At 36.5% G+C, this 22,110-nt stretch overlaps 2 protein-coding genes across 3 annotated transcripts in view; both read right to left on the reverse strand.

Moving 5' to 3' along the window:
• Positions 1-593: 593 nt before the first annotated feature.
• Positions 594-22,110, reverse strand: part of RAB6A (RAB6A, member RAS oncogene family) — an 84,495-nt gene continuing 62,978 nt past the window's right edge. For both annotated transcript variants that reach the window (XM_052652352.1, XM_052652353.1), the window contains exons 6-8: positions 18,574-18,667; positions 3,860-3,926; positions 594-2,855 (exon numbers count right to left, since the gene is read on the reverse strand). In XM_052652352.1, the coding sequence (XP_052508312.1) occupies positions 2,791-2,855; positions 3,860-3,926; positions 18,574-18,667 (226 nt within the window). In that variant the 3' untranslated portion in view covers positions 594-2,790. The remainder of the gene's footprint in view (positions 2,856-3,859; positions 3,927-18,573; positions 18,668-22,110) is intronic.
• LOC128060099 (sorting nexin-5-like) lies at positions 19,193-20,658 on the reverse strand. The gene has a single exon (XM_052652351.1). It carries the CDS (start codon positions 20,656-20,658, stop codon positions 19,444-19,446), a length of 1,215 nt encoding a protein of 404 aa, XP_052508311.1. The 3' UTR covers positions 19,193-19,443.

Below are 22,110 nucleotides of genomic sequence, written 5' to 3' on the forward strand. Positions count from 1 at the left end.
GGAACTCCCTCTCACAGATTCTATTCTGCCCTGATTTCACCCCGGCGGATATCTGCCACCTGTAATCTAGGTTGGGGCCTCCATTTCTATAGTAATGGGGCTAGTTGTGGTTTGCCCTAAGGCAGGGATCAGCCCCTTTTTCTGTAAAAGATAATAAATATTTTTGGCTTTGGGGGCCATAAAGTCGGTTACAACTACTCAACCCAGTCTTTGTAGGCGAGTATGGCTGAGGTCTAACAAAATTTAATTTAAAAACAGGTCGCAGGCTGGATTTGGTGGAAGGGTAGTTTGTCACTCCTGTCTCAAAGCAAAAGTGGAGTTAAGAGTGAGATGGCATAAGCAAAACTTAAACTGCTTTCCTTGAGACATCTTATTATTGCCTCCACCTATCTTTCAAGTTGCAGCCACTTTCCCTCACTCTCAACTGTTGAAGAGAGTCTTCTGATTCCCCTGAGGTTTCTCAGTTTTGTTGTTACTTATCTGGAGTCCATATTCCCTTTATAGTTCTTGGGAGGAAGTAAGTAGCACATGGTAATTCATTACTTTGGCAGGAATGGGAAACCAAGTCAATAATTGTTTTCTTTTGTGTTTATTTATACATTTTTTTGGCAGCGAAACTTTATTAAACAGAAAATCTGCACTATGAACACACTTCACTGCTTCTGTTGAAGAACCCCAAGCCAAATAAAAAGACCAATATTAAAAGCAGCATAACTGGTTACTGCCTTAAAGATACATCAAATGCTACAGTGTAGGAAGACAATCATCCCCATATCAGAAATCACAACTTCTTCCAAATAAAGAATATGACCGACCCATCTGCCATATTGAATTGATATTTATTTCAGGACATGCCATGTCAAAATAAAACAAAAGAGTCAACCCTTGCCTTTAACAATAATATTGTATTATAAAAGCACTTTACAACTCCATCCCATCTTTGAGTACAAGTTACTGGGGTATGTGGGCTAATGATTATCTGAAAGCATTTCTCTATTCAGACCCATAATCCAAGTGCTCTCTGAGTATTATAAGGTGATATAGTAAGTGGGAAGTGGAGGAGGAAGAGGAAAGAGAGGGGAATAAGGTTCTCCCAGTTAAGGGCTTTGTTGCAATGAGGGGATGAGGAAGTATGAAGATATTTTTGCTGTCTTTTCATCCTTATACTGTGTTAAGTAATGCTTACAACATAAATTCAGCAGGCTTTTCCTGAGCTATAACTCAGAAATTTACTTCCTGCAAACAATGTATTTACAAATATGTTTATTAACTTACACAGCAATCTCACAATAACTAGTAAAGATTAAAATGGTGCACTCCTAGTATATTTGTTTGCAGTGTTTTAAGGGAAATACATATTGCCATTGTGATGAAGCTCTAAAGACTGAATAAAATATCTAAAAATTAATAGTTAAAAAGGCAAAGAAATAAATATCAAAGAAAAAAGATTAATTGTAGCTTAAATATAAAACCGAATCACTAATTAACCAAACTATACAGATCTAATAAAAAGCAAAACCAGGTTAAGAGAACCAACATAAAAAAAAAATGCTGAAAAATAAGGCATAAATCTGCATAATGTTAAGTTTTATTTTCATTCTCTCTTTTCCCTCTTCTATGTATGCTTGTTCAGATCTGCCTCTAAGGGCTTATAAGAAAACTTTCCATCTTCAATTTGATCTCAAATGTCCTGGGCAAAGTATTTGCTATTCTGCTGAAGAGTCTACAGTTGGTATGCTTTAGATATCATTGTTTCCACTTGTTACAGTAGTTTTGATCAAGATGCCAAATTTAAATTCTTACACTGGTTCTTCTTAAAGGAATTTGATTTCTACAGTGACTTGCCTGCATAGCATTTTTAAAAAAAGAAACAAAGGAAGAAATAAACTCAAGAGAAATCTATTGCTTAAAAAAGTCTTCTTTTTCAATCAGAACTTTATTTTGACAATTTTAAAATCTTGGGAGAATTAGCTCTTAGAAGAATTAAATATTTAAAACTTGTTCTGAAGCACTTTTACTTTTCTCTCCCAGAGTCTAACATGTGCAAGGATCATTTGTTTTGGTCAGAAATATATTTTATGTTCATTTACTTATAAGTACTTAGTGTGGTCATTAGGACTCATTCTGAAGACACATCAGAAACCCTTTCCTTATTCCAGCACTGCCTTTCATGATAGCTGAGTTTTGACCTCAATTAAGGTCTAAGTAATTTGTATCAGTGCTCAAGAATAATTTTGGATATCTTGGCTCAAGGCCTAGAGCAAGTGGTATCGCTAAAATACAAGGTAAATCCAGTGGGCTTGGTCTGACTTGGTCTGGCTTTGCCTCCTCTTGTTAGTTGAGGGAGGGTGGGTAGGACTAGGAGATGGGGTAAAGGAAAAGTGAGTACAGCAGGGAGAGATCAAGTAAGTCGGCATAGGCAAGTACTCCTATGAATAACTATTCTGTAACCAAGCCACATATTGTTGAGAGTTCCATCATTATGAAGTACATTCTCGTAACATTAAAAATGAAAAACAATGTTAAGAAAATGTATCTAATTTTTAAAGTTATCACTGGAATATGCTGGAATCATTTGGCTTTTTGTAAAATATAAATAATGAAGACACTGACTTTTTTGTGCTTGTGAAGCTAATAGATCATCTCCACGATACAGGCAGCAATGATGAATTGCAATACGTTATTACTGAAGGGAAAAGGTTCAAGCCAATATTCACACTGCAGTCAATGAAACAGTAAGGGGGCCAAAGCAGTGAGCTTCTGGAGGAAAGTTGAAGATGCCATGGGGGATTAGCAGGAACAGCCTCCTTCGCTGACTGGCTGCTCCTGAGGCTTTTCCAGTTTTATGTCAATCACTGAAACAAAAGTTAAGGAACCATAAACAGAGAAGTACAATTCCAATTCTCCTGGACACCAACAATTCTCCCATTCCTATTTGGCTTCAGAGCCTACTCATCCATTATTTCCTATATAGCTAGTCCACCACATGAAGTACTCATATGAAATAAATGTGCTTTTATCTCCTATATGCTGCAAGTTTCCAAACAAGGTTAATTCCTATTCATCAGAATCTATCCTAAGGTAATTATTCTACAGGAATAAGAAACCATACAAAGATGATGTTCCTTAAGGAATTATCTGTAACAAAAATCTGAAAACAGCCTACGAGAGTTCCAACAATAGGGACAGAATTTAACAAACAACTGGGCTTCAACTCGGTAGAACACATCATACTATTAATAAAGGCTTAGAAAACACATAACATTTAGAAATGGGAAGAGCTGACTATAAAGTGCTATGAATTCCATGGCTTTTAATAAAAATGTCTGCATATAGAAAAACACTAGAAGATAAATATGTGACAAATAAGGAAAATATAAAAACTCTTTTAAATAAATAATTTACATGTGCTTTGTTCTGTCCCCATTTCTGAAAGCAGAGGCCGTGATAAAGCTCCAGACTGAGTTATCTCCTGCCTATTCCAAGTACAAAGCTCAAATGTTAGAAAACACAGGGGAAGAAAGTAAGATATATACTGTGGTGAAAAAGCCCAGAGTCAAGAGGAGTCAAAATTAGGAAGCAGCAGGGTGGGATGCTAACAGTTTCCTGCTCATTAAAAACCAAGCAGGCAAAACAAACACAAACCCTGTCACTGATTAACTGTAGTGAGCAGCAGGCTGCAAAGAGTGCACTTGGATAACCAGACTGCATTTACTATAGAAAAACTCAGAGCTTTTTTGCTCCCAAACCATCAATTCTTAGCTCTAAAAGGCAATGGCATAATATTCCTAAGTCAACCAAGTTGGGCTTTAAAGGCCTATGTTAACAACAAAATTTTCTTATGAAACAAAAAGGATACTGTCTTCTCTGCTTCTGTCCTGTGTGCTTTCCATTCCAGGTAGAGCTGCTGCAACACGTCGGAAGAGCTATGGGGAAAAAAAAGACATGATAATTGGGAGGGGAAATTCAGCAAATGACATCAAGTAAAGACCACTGGATGGCTGAGCTAAAGGATATGGCTTCTCGGTTATTCCTTAGACCTTAGCACAATTAAAACACATTAAAATGTCTATTTATTCTATAAACGAATGCTATATGAAAACCAATATGCCAAACACAAAGAGGAATAAAGATATGATCCTTGCTTTCCAACAAGTGAGATTAGACATGAACAAACAGCTAAGAACTAAGCAGTAAAAATATAATTTGAGTCACATAAACAAAGTACTATAGGAATTCAGATTAAGGACAGAATATTAATTTAGTTAAACTGTATAGTGGCATTCCTATCTTATTTATAATGAGTTAGGTTCTAAAGTTAGTGTACAGTATGAGAAGGTCAGTCTAGTCGGAAATCATTATCTTAGAAACCACCACACCACACTCAAGTTGGGTGAGATGTTCACTTCGAGGAGCGAGTGGGAACAGAAACTGAAGGAACAAAAGATTTAAACCTTTTACTTTGTGCCCAGACCTAGCTATCCACTTACTGGGTAGAATGGCAGGTGAAACTGCCACATTATTTCAATCATTTCTCTGTTTTGTTAGGTACTCAGTGCAAAATTCCTATAAATTAAAGTGCACATATGATGTAACTACCTTGTACTAAATAAATAAGTACTTGCTTACTTGGGGCACTGTCTAAAGTTCTCCAGAGACACAGAAATGAACAAGATGTGGTTTACAGATGTAAGGAGCTCAAAATTTGGCATAGGATATAGACTCAAACCATTCCTTGTGATACAATGTTATGAGAGCTATAAACTAAGGAAGTAGAAAATGATAGGCGAATACAGCTGTAAGAAGGCCCTGTTCAAGCAATTGAGAAAAATTCTTAGGCAATGACGTTTGAGTTGGGATTTAAAGATTTCACTCAGTTGAAAACCATACCATGGAAAGCACTCAGAGTTTGTGTTCCATAAATGTTGCTGTATTAAAATGAGAAGTGAGAAGTAACAGAAAGAAGGCCAGAGATGACAGAATGGAACTATAAATAATCTGTTTAGGGAAAGAAGTATAGAAAAGGAGCAAATCTTTATCTGTAGGCAACAGCTTGATGGGGTAGGATTAAGCAAGATATGAATAAAAGTATAATTGTCTTGGTTCTATAACATTTAGTAGCATTTTAAAGATGTGCCAAAGTTAGGCATTAGCCTCAATTTTCAACCAAAATGAGTTATTAGATTTAAAACTGCAGAATGCTTACCATAACATCATTTCCGCTACTCAAAAAATTGTGCATGACTAAAGATCATGAATAATTGTATAAATTACTATCAATCAAATAACGCAACATTAATTGCATAGTGAAGTGAAAGTCAAAGTCACTCAGTCATGTCGAACTCTGAAACCCCATGGACTGTCCGTGGAATTCTCTAGGCCAGAATACTGGAGTAGGTAGCCTTTCTCTTCTTCAGGGGATCTTCCCAACCCAGGGATCAAACCCAGGTCTCCTGCATTGCAGGCGGATTCTTTACCAACTGAGCTATCAGGAAAGCCCATTAATTATTAATTAATTATACAATTAATTAAGCCATTCAGTTCAGTCGCTCAGTCGTGTCTGACTCTTTGTGACCCCATGAATCGCAGCATGCCAGGCCTCCCTGTCCATCACCAACTCCCGGAGTTCACTCAGACTCACATCCATCGAGTCAGTGATGCCATCCAGCCATCTCATCCTCTGTCGTCCCCTTCTCCTCCTGCCCCCAACCCCTCCCAGCATCAGAGTCTTTTCTAATGAGTCAACTCTTCGCATGAGGTGGCCAAAGTACTAGAGTTTCAGCTTTAGCACCATTCCTTCCAAAGAAATTTGATCCCTAGGTTGGGACGATCCCATGGAGGAGGAAATGGCAACCCACTCCAGCATTCTTGCCTAGAAAATCCCATGGGTAAAGGAACCTGGTGGGTTATGGTCCATAGGGTCGCAAAGAGTTGGATGTGACTGAGTGAGCACACACACACACAGATAAATATACACTTAAAGCAACAAGCCTCCGTTATCTACAAAATTAAATATATTACACACAGAAGAGTAAATAGGTTAACATGATCCCATAGGTTCTTCCCACTGTTTTATTTAACTTTGAGAGTAATTAGAACTAAATATTTCAGGAAAGCTTTACTGAAAGGTTATGTGTGAAGTCCTTTGCTCTAGACCAGTAGTTCTCAACACCTACAGTGCATCTGAATTACCCAGGAAACTTAAAAACAAACAAAACACCAGATGCTTGGGTTCCACCCCCAAAGACAGAGTAAGCTAGTCTGGGGTGGGGCTGGATCTTCAGTGTTTCATTCAAAAATCTCCAGGTGGTTCTAATGTACTGCAAAAGTTAAAGGCCAAGGCTCTAACAATAACCTGTAAGGAGTGTGAAGTAATCAAATCAAGTAAGGCAAGAAAGAAGCTAATACTGAGTGTTTAACTTCACATATTTTCTCATTTTTATCCTTGCAGTAACTTGTAAGGAAGGTATTAATATCCCCATTTTACAGAAATCTAAGGCTAAAGAGAGTATTTGCCATTCACCAAATGAACAGCAGAGCCAAGATTCTGAAGTTCATATTTTTCCTATTATCTTATGTTGCCTAGTATAAATGGAAGTTGTTTCTTCTGTGGGAAGAGCTATGTTAAGAAATAGCTAACAATCGATTCTGGGTATAGGAGTTTGCTTTGTGAAACACTGATTATACACAAATTACAGACATAAAAATTTAATCCATTTTCTGTAACTTAAAATTTTTACCTATAGCTTTAATCAATGTATTTGAAAAATTTAGTTCTCCTCCAAAATATTTCAGTTAAAAGGGTCAATTAAAAAGGTCAACGTCACTAACTTAACTAACTTATACTAAACTTAAGACATCTGAAAATGGGCCAAGAAAATGCTTTACAAAAACCAAGTTCAACCCTTACATAAATAAATGTAAAAGACAAGAAGGAGAAAACTTTAGAGGTTTAAGCTGTTTTAAATTATTAAAGGAAAATCTATTTCTTAAATGCCAACAATATGCTAACAGAGGTTCTGCTAAATTAGAAATGACAGTTGACTAACTATGGGGTCAGTACTGTTGGTAATATTTTTTTTAAATCCTCTCACTTGTATTTACTGAGTATCCACTTTCTTTCTTTTAAGTTTTTTGTTTTTATTTTTTGGCTGCACCATGTGGCATGTTGAGCCTTAGTTCTCCGACCAGAGACTGAACCCACACCCCCTGCATTGGAAGCATGGCGTCTTAACCACTGCACCACCAAGGAAGTTTCAAGAATCCACTTTCTACAGACATTCTTACTAGGACATTTTCTTTTCCTGGAAAAATCGTATCAATTCCACTCGGACCTCCAGGTGTATGGTATTTTACTTGTAATTTCTAGGGGGAAATAAGACATTTTAAATTGCAGTGACAGCTACAGGAATTAGCTTTGGGGATGATGACAAGTTGAATATTGGGTCTCCATAGAAACTTTAAAGTTGAATAAAGTTTGGGCTATAATTTAAGGTATTTCATTTAAAGGGGTAAATTGGAGATCTCAAAGTAAAATCACTGTTGCTACCAGTTCTTACCTTTATTATAAAAGTAACTAAGTATTTTATAAGCAAGAGGAAATTCCATTCCGCAAGCTATCCTAATCAGCTCCATTAACATACAAAAAATTTTCCCATTATGAACATAATCTTTGTAAGAGCACGGAGTGTATTATACATCACTATAATTCGCACATGTGTGCTCAGCATTTGTTAACTTTCATTTTTCTTGCTAGATTTCTATTATAATTTTAGTAGCCAAGCATTTCTTAAACAAAAGGTTACTTTATTACCTGGGTCTTTGGTTTTGTTTTTCCCCCAATAACTCTGAATAATCTTTTTGCTTCTACTCTTACCCCTCTATAGTCTACTTTTACAGAGTAGCCAGTGACTTCTTTTAAATCCTAAACCACAGCATGTCAAATCTCTGATTAAAAGCTTCCTATATTACTCAGATTATTCAGCCAGCCAGGCTCCTCCGTCCATGGAGATTCGCCAGGCAAGAATACTGAAATGGGTTGCCATTTCCTTCTCCAGGGGATCTTCCACACCCAGGGATGGAACCCGTGTCCCTGCAGTGGCAGGCGGATTATTTTTTACCGCTGAGCCACCAGGGAATCCCATATTACTCAGAATAAAAGTCTAAATCCTTGTTACAGCCTGCATGGACATGGACCTTTGTCCCCTAGTACTATCCCTCTGTAAGTTTATTTCCTATCACTTGCCTCCTCCTTCACTTCACTCTAACTGAAGCAGTCTTACTAATCCTTAAACATGCCAAGTATCTTTGAACTTCTCATTGCACTTGATGCTTAGAATGTTCTTCCCCAAATACATAAACAACATACTTCCTCAATTCCTTTAGATATCTGTTCAAATATCCTTATCAGAAAAGCTTTTCTTGATTATCTTCCATAAAACATCAATATCCTAGCACTTTAACTATACTACTCTTTATTTCCCTGACCTTACTTTTTCTTTTTTCCACGGCACTTATAGCCTCATGAAGTACTGTATTCTCATTTATTGCCTAACTTTTCATACTAGAATGCAAACTTCATAATGGTATGGAATTATGATATTTTGCTAACTATTGTATCTCCAGGGCCTATAACACAACAGAACTAGGCATGTAGGAGGGGATCAGTAAATATCTGATGAGTGAATTAATAAGAACATGCTTAACCCAACAGAACTAGGCATGTAGGAGGGGATCAGTAAATATCTGATGAGTGAATTAATAAGAACATGGTCAATATAATAATTTCTCATTTAACCAGTTCATATCCACTTGTATATGGATTCCTGACCATTCAGTGATATTAAAGTCCTACTGTGTTAGGGATATAAAGCACAAAAGGATAAATTAGGGGTAAGGTTAAATATGAAAGAAGCAGAGTGGTATAGGGTTAAGAGCACAGATTTTGGAATTAAATAGATCTGGGTTCAAATTCTAGCTTCAGCTATAATCTTAAGCAAGTCACGTACCCTCTAAAACTTTGGTTTCCTCACAGTGAGATGGATATACCTATCTACTTCAAGGGATACTGTGAGAATAAGTGAGATCAACACTTGGTATATTAAGTGGTTCTAACACATAGTAGCTGGGTAATTTGGAGAAAACTGTATAATTTCTGTGTCTCAGACCTTCTAAAATCAGGACAACAATAGCAGCAGACTTAGAGGACTGTTACATGGATTCATTCTTGTATTCAACAAAAATCTAAGCCTTTATATACTGTATGTAAAGTACTTGGTAAGAAGACAACAAAGAAGTGTTTTAAACTTAATATTTATGATTTATGACAAGTATTTATACAATATGTACTAGGCAGTCTTGTACTATATGTTAATTGCTCTTCTTTCTTGGAGTATCATCTGTCTTTTATGTATCTAAATCAAATATACTCCTTTTTTTAGGGGCTGAGCCATACAGCATGTGGGATCTTAGTTCCCTGACCAGGGACTGAATCCATGTATCCTGCATTGGAAGTGTGGAGTCTTAATCACCGGACCATCAGGAAGTCCTCAAATATACTTCTCAAGGATTTAACTTTTTTCCACGGCATTAAAATAATTATTTATTTATTTGGCTGCACCAAGTCTTAGTTGTGGCACACGGGATCTAGTCCCCAGACAGGGATCACACTTGGGACCCCTGTGTCGGGAGCACGGAGTCTTAGCTACTGGACCACCAAGGAAGTCCCTTTTGCGGCATTTATAAACAAAGTCTTCCTTGATCATCCTATCTGAATATGATCTTATTCATTTCTGCAACAAATATATATCCTTGTGTCACTATTCATTTTACATCTCAATAATTATGTGAATCTTACTATCATGTAGCATTTGCATCTTTTATCACATACTACCTACCTTTCACTACACAGATTTCATGAGAATGTGATTCTTTTCCTCAGCTATAAATGTTTTGAAGTCGAGAACCGTATTTTATATCACTTTATATTCTCCAAAGAACCTACAGTGGTAATACACACTGTTGGCACTTGATACTTGTGGAATAAGGTATGTGATAAATTACAAGATTAAGATCTGCTATGAGTCAAGAACTATGGTTGACATGGGATATGGTGGTGTGGAAGAGACACCATCCCTACCAATGCTTAAAGTAAGTATGTCTTCTCAGCACATATAAAACAATTTTTTTCATATACACATGCAACTCCACGATGAACAGTACACAAGTTTTCACTGAGTTGTTAGTGCTGATGCCCATTAGTTATCATTAATTTCCCAAAAAGTCCTCCTCTCTTTCAAACAAATCTTTTTCTTCTGAAAAGTATTGATGATTTCAGAAGCGAAAGATCAAGGAGTGTTTCAGTTCTATTTTATTTTCCAGTAATGCAAAATTATATAATATAGCAAGAAGGGTAACACCCACACAGTGAATACTTTACTAAAATAATGTATTAATGATCAGATGAAAAATGAGGTAGAACCTTAAATATTACCGTATCATTACCATTTCCTTCAGCAATTTAAATATGAGACCACTTTCACAAAGAAAACAATATTACTGTGTGTGTTTTTTTTTAAGAACAAATTTAGAAAAATAAAGGGTAAATTTTTCTTAGGCTGTGTTTCCATGAGGATTTTAGAGTTAAGTGCTTAAACCAGACTAAAGAGTAAAAGGTTTTAAGCAAAGATCATTTTTAAATAAGAAGAATAAGTAGCAATAATGAGTAGGAATAAATTTATTTTATTTTAAGCCAAAGCTCTCAGGCACTAAGACCCAATTACTTGAACCATGGTTAGACATTAAATGATGCATTAGTGAACTCTCTCCTAGAATTGTTTAAAAAGGAAAACAAGCAATAGAGAAAGCCCATTTTAAGCTTTTATTATATGTATTATAAGCCAGTACATGAGGGAGTGGGGAGGAGGAATCCAATTAGCAGAAAAAACTAAAAAGACATCTATGTATATGTAAAGTACAACTAGATGGTACCTTTAGTACTGATAAACATGTCTTATATACAGAATGACTTCTGTTTACCTTCAGTGAAAAGGCATGATTTTGTCAAATAAAATGAGTACAATGCACAATCATCAAAAGGAACTCTGTTTTGCAAACACATGGCTGAACAAACACACACAATGGTTACTGAATAGCTCACAAGAGTGTGATTCCCAATGTGTTCCAGGGTAGTGACTGGACTGTAAAATTTACCTGGTAAATTTTTGAATACCAGCACCATTTCTAAATTGTTACTGACCTACAACAAAAACTCGGAAGGAATTTGACATTATTTCTTCAAAATCACTTCTTTTGATATGTTACTCACTGACCAAATAATTTACTTCAAAGATCTACTTACACTGATCTTAGATAAGCAACAACATACAGAATCCAGGAGTAAACTAACCTTCAATATTAAATAAGACTAAGTATGTACATGCTAAATAGTCTCAGCTATTTCATTTATGATATTTTAATTTTTACCCCAGTTCAAGATAGACTCCACTTTTGGTAACGCACAGCAGCTTGTATAGGACTAACATTCTTGCAGATAGCAATTATTAACTCTGAACAACTATTTGAAGACTTTCAAGAGTAACAAGAGGAGATACAAACTAGGAGTAATTCAATCCTGGGAAAAACAGAACTCACACTCAATGGATGAGAGTCATGCTTATCAACAGGTTTTCCCAAGAGCCAATCCTAGCTTGTACAATAAAGGGTGGTTAGAACTCAAGCAAAAACTAGAGTTTTACATGTTTGAGGTGTCAACTAACTACCAGGATGGCCATACTGATGAAGGAAATAACAAAAAGGAGGGAGCCAAGAGGCCCTAAAATTTACACATAAAATTCCTACAAACCCTCAGTTAACTCCTTAATGGTACATATGTAGGAGAAATTCTAAGGAGTCACCATGTAGATGACTCCAAGGAACTACTTGAAAGCAAAAGCTAGAAAGAATGCTGAAAGAAATGAGCAGAGATTTCAGCTACCGCCTGCATCAGGGATACAGTTTAGAGTTTGAGTCTCACCAAAATAAAAAACCCTGCTGAACATCTCAGGCTTTCTACAGGCCCACCCGAACTGCATAATATCAAGACTATACAAACTCATGATCATCAGGCAGCAATATAACAACCTGCCATAATACAATCCCAAACTTTAGAGAAAAATAACAGAAACCAGAATCTCTATGTATATACTATGCCAAGCATACAATAAAAAATTACTAGATACATGAAACAGAAAAGAAAAATCTACTTAGAGTCAAGAGAAAAAGTAAACAGCCATCAGAAATAGGCTCTTAGCTGACCCAAATGTTGGAATTTGTTGCTGTTTAGTCACTCAGTCATGTCCGACTCTTTTGCAACCCCCTAGACTGTAGCCTGCCAAGCTCTTCTGTCCACAGGATTTCCCAGGCAAGAACACTGGAGTGGGTTGCTATTTCTTTCTCCAGGGGATCTTTCTGACCCATGTATTGAACTTGCGTCTCCTGCACTGCAGGTGGATGCTTTACTGCTGAGCCATCAGATACTTCCCATGGTGGAATTAGCAGACAAGAATTTCAAAGCAATTACTCAAATATGTTCAAGAACTTGAAGGTAACAATGGCCATAATGATTGAACAGATGGAGAATTCTGACAAAGAAATGGGAATTTTAAGAAATAAAAAAAATTTAGGACTTAATTACAATATCTGAAATAATAAATTCACTGAATGGACTTCATCACAGTTTAGATATGGCAGAAAAAGGATCAGTGAACTTGAAGACACATCAATAATAATATATAATCTGAAAAGAGAGGAAAATAAGGTAATAAAAACAATGAACAGAAGCCTTAATGACTAGCAGGCATGGGATAATATCAAGTCATTTAATAGATGTGCCACTGGAGAAAATAAGAAAATGGGACAGGAAAAATACTTTAAAACAACACATTACAAACAGAATGATATAAATTTGAGTTCCCTTCTCATTAAAAACAATGGAATCCAGAAGACAATAGAAAGGCAACTTTGATGTACTGGAAGAGAAAAATTTCTTTCCAAAACAAAATTTTAAAACTTTCAAAAATATTCTTCAAAAATATTCTTCAAAATTATTCTTCAAATGGCCTTTTGGCATATGTGAAAGCAGAGAGAATTTATCACTAGGAGACCCCTGAAACAAACAGTAAAGGAAGTTATTTAGGCTAAAGAAAAATATCAGGTGAAACTTAGATCTGTAAGAAGGAATGAAGAGCACTGGAAATGGTAAGTATATAGGTAAATAGGATTATCTTTTTTCTTCTTTTAATTACTGTTTAAAGCGAAAATTAAAATATTTATTGGGCTTCCCTGGTGATCTAGTAGTTAAGAATCTGCCTTGGAATGCAAGGGACACTAGTTAGATCCCTGTGCTGGAAGATCCACAAGCTGCAGAGCAACTAAGCCTGTATGCCACAACTACTGAGCCTGCGCTCTATAGCCCATGAGCCGCAACTACTGAGCCCATGCACCTAGAGCCAGTTCTTCACAAGAGAAGGCACTGCAATGAGAAGCCCATGCACAACTAGAGAGTAGCCCCCCATGAGCTGCAATTAAAGAAAGCCCACATGCAGTAGTAAAGATCCACCACAGTCAAAAAATAAAAGTAAATCTAAAAAAAAAAAAAAAACATTTAATATGGAGGTTTATAATATATGTAAATACAAAATACGTGACAACAAGAACACAAAGGACAGGGTGCATAATCTCATATGAAATGGCATAATACTAACTCTAATTTAACCCCTAGAGCAACCACTAAAAAGGTTATGAACAAAAGCTAAGGATCAAAAGAGGAATTAAAACACAACATAAAAGTATTTGATTAAAACAAAAATGACAGAGGGACAGGTAGAAAGCAAAGAGCAAATGGTAGAAATAAACCTAACTACAATTAAATCTAAATAAACCAAACACTCAAAAGATAGCCACACCAGAGGGGGAAAAAAAAAATCCAACTGTATAACATCTACAAGAGACTCACTTTACAAAGAAAAAGAGATACCAAGTAAACAATAAGTAGAGAGCTGCTGTGGCCATATTAAGATCAAATAATGGAAAGCAGTATTATCAGAGATAAAGAACAATATTTCTCATTATTTTTAAAATTAACACATTAGGAGGATAACAACATTAACATGTATGCATCTAATAACAAAACTTCAACACACATGAACTAAAAGCTGACAGAAGGAATTCCCTGGTGCTCCAGTAGTTAGGACTTCATGCTTTCACTGCTGAAGGCCCAGGTTCAATCCCTGGTTGGGGAACTAAGCTCCCATGAATACAAATATTGTTATAGAAAAATTTAATACCCCATCCTTAGTAATTGATTGAACTACCCACCTCCCAAAATTACTAAGGCTATCTAAGATTTGAACAATGCTATCAATTGTTTTGACCTAATTGATATTATTTATAGAACACTGTACCTGACAATTGCAGAGAAGTTTTTCTTTTCCAGGGCACATGGAACATTCATCAACACAGGCCACGTGCCAGGCCGTAAAACAAGTCTCAGTGAATTATAATTATAAACAACTGAAATGTTACAGAGGATATTCTCTGATCACAGCACAATTAAATTAGAAGCCATAACAAACTCTAGAAATGCCTCAAATATTTGGAAATCAAACAACCTATTTCTGTATCTTCATTAATGTGGTCATTACATTTATCAAAATTCATTTAATTATAAACTCAAGATGTGTACATATCCCTATAAATACTTATCTTAATAAACTAGTGGAAAAGTTCAATATAAATTTAGCTAAATTAAAACAAATTCAATGTATCTTTATCTAAGTTGCAGTCAAGGTACTGAATGAAGGAAAATTCCCCATGTAACCTAGATTTTCTAAGCTTAAGACACAGTCAAGCACAGTCATTAAATTATTAATCAAGCTCAGTATATTATTCTTTCATTCAATGAACATTTACTGAGTTCAGTCTAATGGGAGGCAGAGCTGACAAAAAACTTCAATATTAAAAGAGCTACTACAACAAATAGGAAAGGCACATCTACATTTGATTATGTTTAAACTGGGCTTTTAATTACAGATAGCAAATAGGGAGGAAGGAATGTGTTAGAAAGGACAATCCCATACAATGAAAATGTGAGAACACAGTAAACTTCAGGCACTTTAAGATGTATTGTATGGGTATGTGGTGGCCAAAGATTAGAATTGTGCTATATGGAGGGGCCAGATCACATATTCTGAACAGTAGAGCATAGCACACTAAGAAGTTTGCTTAAAATTCAGGATAAAATTCACAGATGTAAACTGAGCAGATCTGTATTGTAAAACAATCATTCTGGCAGCAGAATGGAGAGTAAACTAAAGTTGGGCAACATTGGAGCAGCTATCAGTTAATAAGTTATGGGAGCAAACAAGGCAATAAATAGACAAGTACCTTAATACACCAACGGAAAAAGGACAATCAACAAGACCTGGTATCTAAATGATGGTCCTAAAGTGTGGAAACAACCAAATCAAGAGAGCTTCTGGGTTTCACTACATTCGTCCTCTTATTTTACGAAGACACATTTTGACACTTGGGACGCATGACATTTAATTCCTCATGTTTTAAATTTGGCTTCTACAAAAGATTGAGGGGTTTGAGTGTAGGAGGCCTGTCTTCTGCATCTAACAGGGATTAGGGAATTAACACTTGTTCAAACAATTATCACACTGAATATATTTGATATAATTGACAAACCATCTCTATGGCTTTCTGTGTCTTTTTACAAAGTATGGTTTGCATGAGAAATCCCTTGGTATTCTTATTAAAAATGTAGATTTTAGGATACTAACCTAGACTTACTGAATCAATATCTGTAAGTCAAGCCTCAGGAACTAGTAGTTTATATAAACTTTCAGGTAACTGATGCACATTAAAATTGAGACCCATTAATCTCTAATCCTAGGAAAATAAGCACTGAACTCCAACCACACAAGGTGCACTGTCCAGTCAAGAATTGGGCAATGGTTACTGGGCAGATTTGATAAAAAGTTTACTTAAGAAAATTTCAATTTTTCTATACAGCTAACCAGTATCAAAGACCATTTTTTAAAAAAAAACATTGGAGTGACTTGTGGTGCAACTAAAAAGATAAACACTTTCATTTTAAAAACACTGGTCATTTAAAAATTAAGTTTTAAAAGTGATACTCTAGCTGATTAGTTTTAAGTTCCTTTATAAAACCTAACTCAAGGAACAGATAATCCATAAAAAATAATTTTTAAAAATGGATTATAATTTATTTCTTATCTAAAAGTTAAAATCAGTCAGTAATTTCCACACATGGCAGAAATGCATTCTAAATGATAAACTATATACAGTTAGGGGGGAAGATTTTAAACCTATTATTTAAATGTGCTTATTAACATAAGATTTTAATTGCTTTTTAATTTTTCATTATTTCATGGGCATGTGAGAACCCCAGGATTTCTTTCTTCCTTAACTTAATTATATAAGCTAACAAAGCATAGGTCTTTAAATATTGAAATAAAATTCTAAACACACCGTTGGTACTCTCTATAAAATAAAACGTAATGGTTTTTATGAGTTAAGAAGCTACAAAAACATTAAAAGGCAGTTCTGTTCCAAAGTTTGAAATCAGAAATTTTAGTCACATTTATATTTAAAAAAATAACAAAATTAGGTCCTAATAGAATAGGGACTTTAGCAAAACCACACATTCAGACATATCATCTAAATAAGGAGAAATAATAAAGTAGCACATTGGTTTCAAATTCAGGATAAGATTGTTTTGTAAAAAGTCTCTCTTCATTATCAATGGGTACCAATATCTGTCTGTACAGGTCAGGCTTCTAGAAAAAAATTGCATGGCAAGTGATGAAAATGTTCTAAAGCTGAATTATGGTGATGGTTGCACAATGATGTAAATTCACTGAAAATAACTGAATCCTACACTTAAAACAAGTGAATTTTGTGGTACACAAATTATACCTCAAGAAAGCTGTTACTAAACCTATGAGATTACTTAAGGTTGGGACTAGGGGACCACAGCAACCCCTTCTTTAGGGGTTAACCTAGATCCAAAGATGTCTTGGAGAAGACCATATTCTAACATATAAGCAACTATTTCACATCCTTATCAAAACATCTGTAAATACAGAAAGGTAAATGAAGCTACCCACTTCTTTGTCTTAAAACAGTAACATATGATAATATTATGGCAACTTTTACTACTCAAACTGTTTAATAAATTCCTTATATACTTGCAGGCTCTGAGAATATATAATTTTGATGGGAAAGCAATTTCAATACAATATGGTAAGTTCTATAACAGGGGTTTCACAGGGGTCAAGGATCTGTGAAAGCACACAAGAGAGTCATTTATCACTAAGTGATAACACCTGGAGGTATGGTGGAGAATGGGCTTCCCTGGTGGCTCAAATGTAAAGAATCCACCTGAAATGGGGGACCTGGGTTCGATCCCTGGGTTGGGAAGATTCCCTAGAGGAGGAGATGGCACTCACTCCAGTATTCTTGGCTGGAGAATCCCCATAGACAGAGGAGCCTGGTAAGCTACAGTCCATTGGATCACATAAGAGTCAGACACAATCAAGCAACCAAGCACAGAACAGCACGGTGGAGAATGTAAGAGAAAATACCTCTAAATAGCTGACATCTAAACTGAAACTTAAAAATATGGGTAGGTATCAGTCAGGAAAGAAGAAAATGAGTATTCTAAGCAAAGAGAACACAGCACGAATGCAGATATGGAGCCATGAAACAATATAGTATGAGGAGGGAATTAGTGACAATTCAGTATTACTTACATATGTTTCAAGGTAAAGAGAATTGGGAAGAGCCAAAAATGAAAACAATAATGAGAATTTTTCATAAAGCTCTACTTACTCAGTTTCAAGGATTTAATTTTACCCCTTTACTGATAACATACAATTTAAAAATAATTTATTGGGAGGTAAAGCCTATAAATCTGGGACCAGTACTCTATATGATATGTAGACCTGAAGAATTAGGCAGGGAAGTTTTTGGTTACCCCATCTTTAAGGTAACAACTTGATAATGGGAGGTCTCCCCATATTTTCCTGTTCTCCAAAACAGGAATAAACACTGTTATAAACACTGTTAATACCAGCAGTTATTAAGGATAAAATAATCAGAATGTATTTTTATAACAAGCCTGAAAGCAAATACTTGTTTATCATAATCTTATCATTAAACACTAAAATGAAGAAAATTCACCTTAAAACAAGGCAGTAGGGATGCAGTTAGAGTATGGCCAGTTTACAACACAGCAATCATCTTCTAATCATAATGAAATACTCGTTCTATGAACAATCTGAAAGGTTTTACAAGTCTCTTTTTCCCAAACTATGTCACATTTAGACTTTTCACTGTTCATTGTAGTATGTTGCTAATTCATAAGGCCTGCTACTGTCAACTGGAAGAAAATCTTACACTAGAGAATAGAAAACTCATACAATTATTTTAAAATATATTTTTTCAATTTGATAACCTTAACCCTCTCATTCTCAAATAACTTACCTGCTTTACATTGTATCCTGCTTTTGCACTAGTTTCAATAAACATAACATTCAGCTCTTTGGCTTTCCTCTCTCCTTCCTCAATTGACACTTGCCTGTAGAAAAATAAAATAAACAAATTCACCTTTTTGAATGATGATATGAAGATTATAAACAAGGTTCTGAACTTTTCTTTTTTTTTGGAGAGCATGGATTATTTTATTGGATGCTTTATAAAAAGTCCAAGCACACACATACTGTGCCCCCCACCAGGAAGGGAGGGGTTCACATTAGTTGTTCTTATACCCTCAAGATAAGCCTCTCCCCACAAATATTTGTATCCCAGCTACAAAAATGGAGTTGCAAAGGGTATATATAAAGATACGGTATTTTTCTTGCTCTTGTTATAGTACAAACAGCTGAAGGTGACTACCGATCTGTGAGTAAGAAAGGGGAAAATCACTTGACAAAGGGATGGAATGTCTGTTACCTGCAACGAGTAGCTGACTCATCTGCCATTAACAGGTACCTACCCTAAATTACAGGGACGCGGGCACATGAAACTTGAAATGACATGTGTGGGGCCCCTACTGATTACACTCGCTCCAGAAGGCACGTGATTCTGCACCCCTTCTTCATTACTACAAATTAGAGGAGAACCCAGTACTTAAGATTCTACCCACTGAGGTATTAACTGCATCAAGATTAGTTATGTCCAAGGAGCATGCAATAGAAATATTTTTAAACCAACATGGTTAAGTGTTAAGATCTTTAGAAATCAAAATATGTATTCACATAATTTTAAACTGAAGTCAAGATAAATCAAGTCAATCTTCTGTGGTAATGATCTGAGTGCAAGTGATGCTGGCTTTCTTCACATTCAGTCCTTCACTCAGTTGTTCTTGAACAGGTCGATGCAGCTTTGTAGGAGGGACACGTTGTTCCTGGCATGCTTTATTTCCAGTTCAGACATTTCAATTAGATTCTTCCTGAATGCTGCCACTCTCTTCCGCTTGAAATTGATTAGCTCTCCTTTTGCAGATTCAGAGAGCTGTTCAAACTTCTGGCAGCATTCCTGCTGGTGTGTCTCGGCCAGCTTGACATCTTTGCTCTTTAACCGGGCCTTATCCAGCGCTTTATTTGAATTCTCATAGTCGATGAGGGCTTTGGTGCGTCGGTATAAGAGATCCTTGGCAGCCTCTATGTTGAGCATGTAGTATCGCAGGAGCTCTGTCAGCTTCAAGTCTTCATCTGAGGAGACTCGACTCTCCACTTTCCTAAGTTTTTCAAACAGCTCAGCCACCTTCAACAGGTACTTCTTGATGACTGTAGGCTCCTCTAAAGCCAGGCTATGCAAGCAGGCTGCAGTGTGGATATAATCATCTGCGATATTTTTATGAGATCTGGTCATCCTGTCAGCCTTTGCACAGGAATCCTTGATCCTGTTGTAGTAATTGATGAGGAAAGTCTTCTCTTGCTCAAAAAAATCATCCACCTCTTTAACTCCTGAAAAAAGAACTTCATCAGCACTTTTCACCACACTTTTAAAAAAGCCACCAAACATCTCTTTAGTATTTTTTCGCCTGACACTTAGATCTTGATCATATTCCAAGAACATGTGGAAGTTGCGGTCCTTACTGAGAACAGGGTGGGAAGAGAGCCGCTGGAGAAAGACTTCGTGTGAAGACACCGTCTTCTTGAAGACAGCAAGGTACTCCGCTTCTAGCTCTTGCTTCATCTTGGCAAATTCTTCTTTCGTCACTGACCCTTCACCCTCTCCCAGCTTCTGCATCTTCTCTCGAGGGCCATCGAAGTCGGGCTTGGTCGGCGCCGGCGGGATAATAAGCCCAGCATAGTCTGTAGTTTCAATAAGAGTGTCATGTAGCCACACAAAGTCTTCATGTTGCCTTGTAACAGGAAACTCTGGGCTCTGAAACGTGGGCAGTGTGGTCTTGGTGTGCACTGTAAATTTGACTTTATCTCTCTCACTGAGTGCACCAGGTATGTCAATCTGAAGCGAGGGATCAACATTCAGGTCCACTGACACAGATCTCAGCTTACTGCGGTCCTCCTCCTGCTGCTGCAACACCTCGGGAACCTCGGCCATGGCGACGCGGGTCTCGAGCGGGGCCACCCTCGCTCTGGGCCACCCGGAAGCCGCCAACCACAGGGCCGGCCTGGGGACACGGAAGCCCAGGAGCTCTAGTAGCGAGGCGCGTCTCAAGAAAGCTGAACTTTTCTTAATACGGTGCTAGTTATACAGGTAAGACTAGCTTGATTATCAAACTGCAATATACTTAAAATTTGTGCACTTCTTACATCAGAAAGACAAATACCATATGATATCACTTTTATATAGGATCTAAAATATGACATTAATGAAACAGACTCACAAACATAAAGAACAAACCTGTGGCTGCTGAGGAAGGGAGGGATGGAGTGGAAGTTTGGGGTTAGAAGATTCAAACTATACAGAATGGATAAACAACAAGAACCAGAGGTGTATAGCATAGGGAATTATATTTAATATTTTATGATAAACCATAATGGAAAAGAATATATAACCCAAACACACTTTTTGGCCAACCCAGTATTTTAATATCAGATTATAAAAATTTAGTTTTGTGATTAAAATTTTTTAATGTAAAACAATTTTTAATGGCTAGACATTTATCTATTTTAACCAGTCTCAAAGTATTAAAAATGTATGTTGCTTTCAAATTTTACACTACTGTGAAAAATGTTGCTATGGACATCTTTGTGCTTTGAGCACTTTGGATCATTTCTTTAGGTTGGATTTTGTGGATTTCTGTAACTGGAACAAGTGAGTCAAAGACATATGTTAAAGTTTCTTGATACACAGTATTAATGCTTCTTTTACAGGGAAGCTTCTCAAGATGTCAGCTCTTCAAGAGCAGTATTCTCTCATTTATCGTGGTCTTCCTAGTGCCCAGCAATCATATAGGTGTTTAATGAATAAGCAACTATTCTAATTAAATGGATCTAAGATGACACCACCCTTATGGCAGAAAGTGAAGAGGAACTAAAAAGCTTCTTGATGAAAGTGAAAGAGGAGAGTGAAAAGTTGGCTTAAAGCTCAACATTCAGAAAACTAAGATCATGGCATCTGGTCCCATCACTTCATGGCAAATAGATGGGGAAACAGTGGAAACAGTGTCAGACTTCATTTTGGGGGGCTCCAAAATCACCACAGATGGTGATTGCAGCCATGAAATTAAAAGACGCTTACTCCTTGGGAGGAAAGTTATGACCAACCTAGATAGCATATTGAAAAGCAGAGATATTACTTTGCCAACAAAGGTCCATCTAGTCAAGGCTATGGTTTTTCCAGTGGTCATGTATGGATGTGAGAGTTGGACTGTGAAGAAAGCTGAGTGCCAAAGAATTGATGCTTTTGAACTGTGCTGTTGGAGAAGACTCTTGAGAGTCCCTTGGACTGCAAGGAGATCCAACCAGTCCATTCTAAAGGAGATCAGTCCTGGGTGTTCATTGGAAGGACTGATGCTGAAGCTGAAACTCCAATACTTTGGCCACCTCA

The sequence above is a fragment of the Budorcas taxicolor genome, chromosome 15, assembly GCF_023091745.1.
Source record: "Budorcas taxicolor isolate Tak-1 chromosome 15, Takin1.1, whole genome shotgun sequence".
Taxonomy (NCBI): domain Eukaryota; kingdom Metazoa; phylum Chordata; class Mammalia; order Artiodactyla; family Bovidae; genus Budorcas; species Budorcas taxicolor.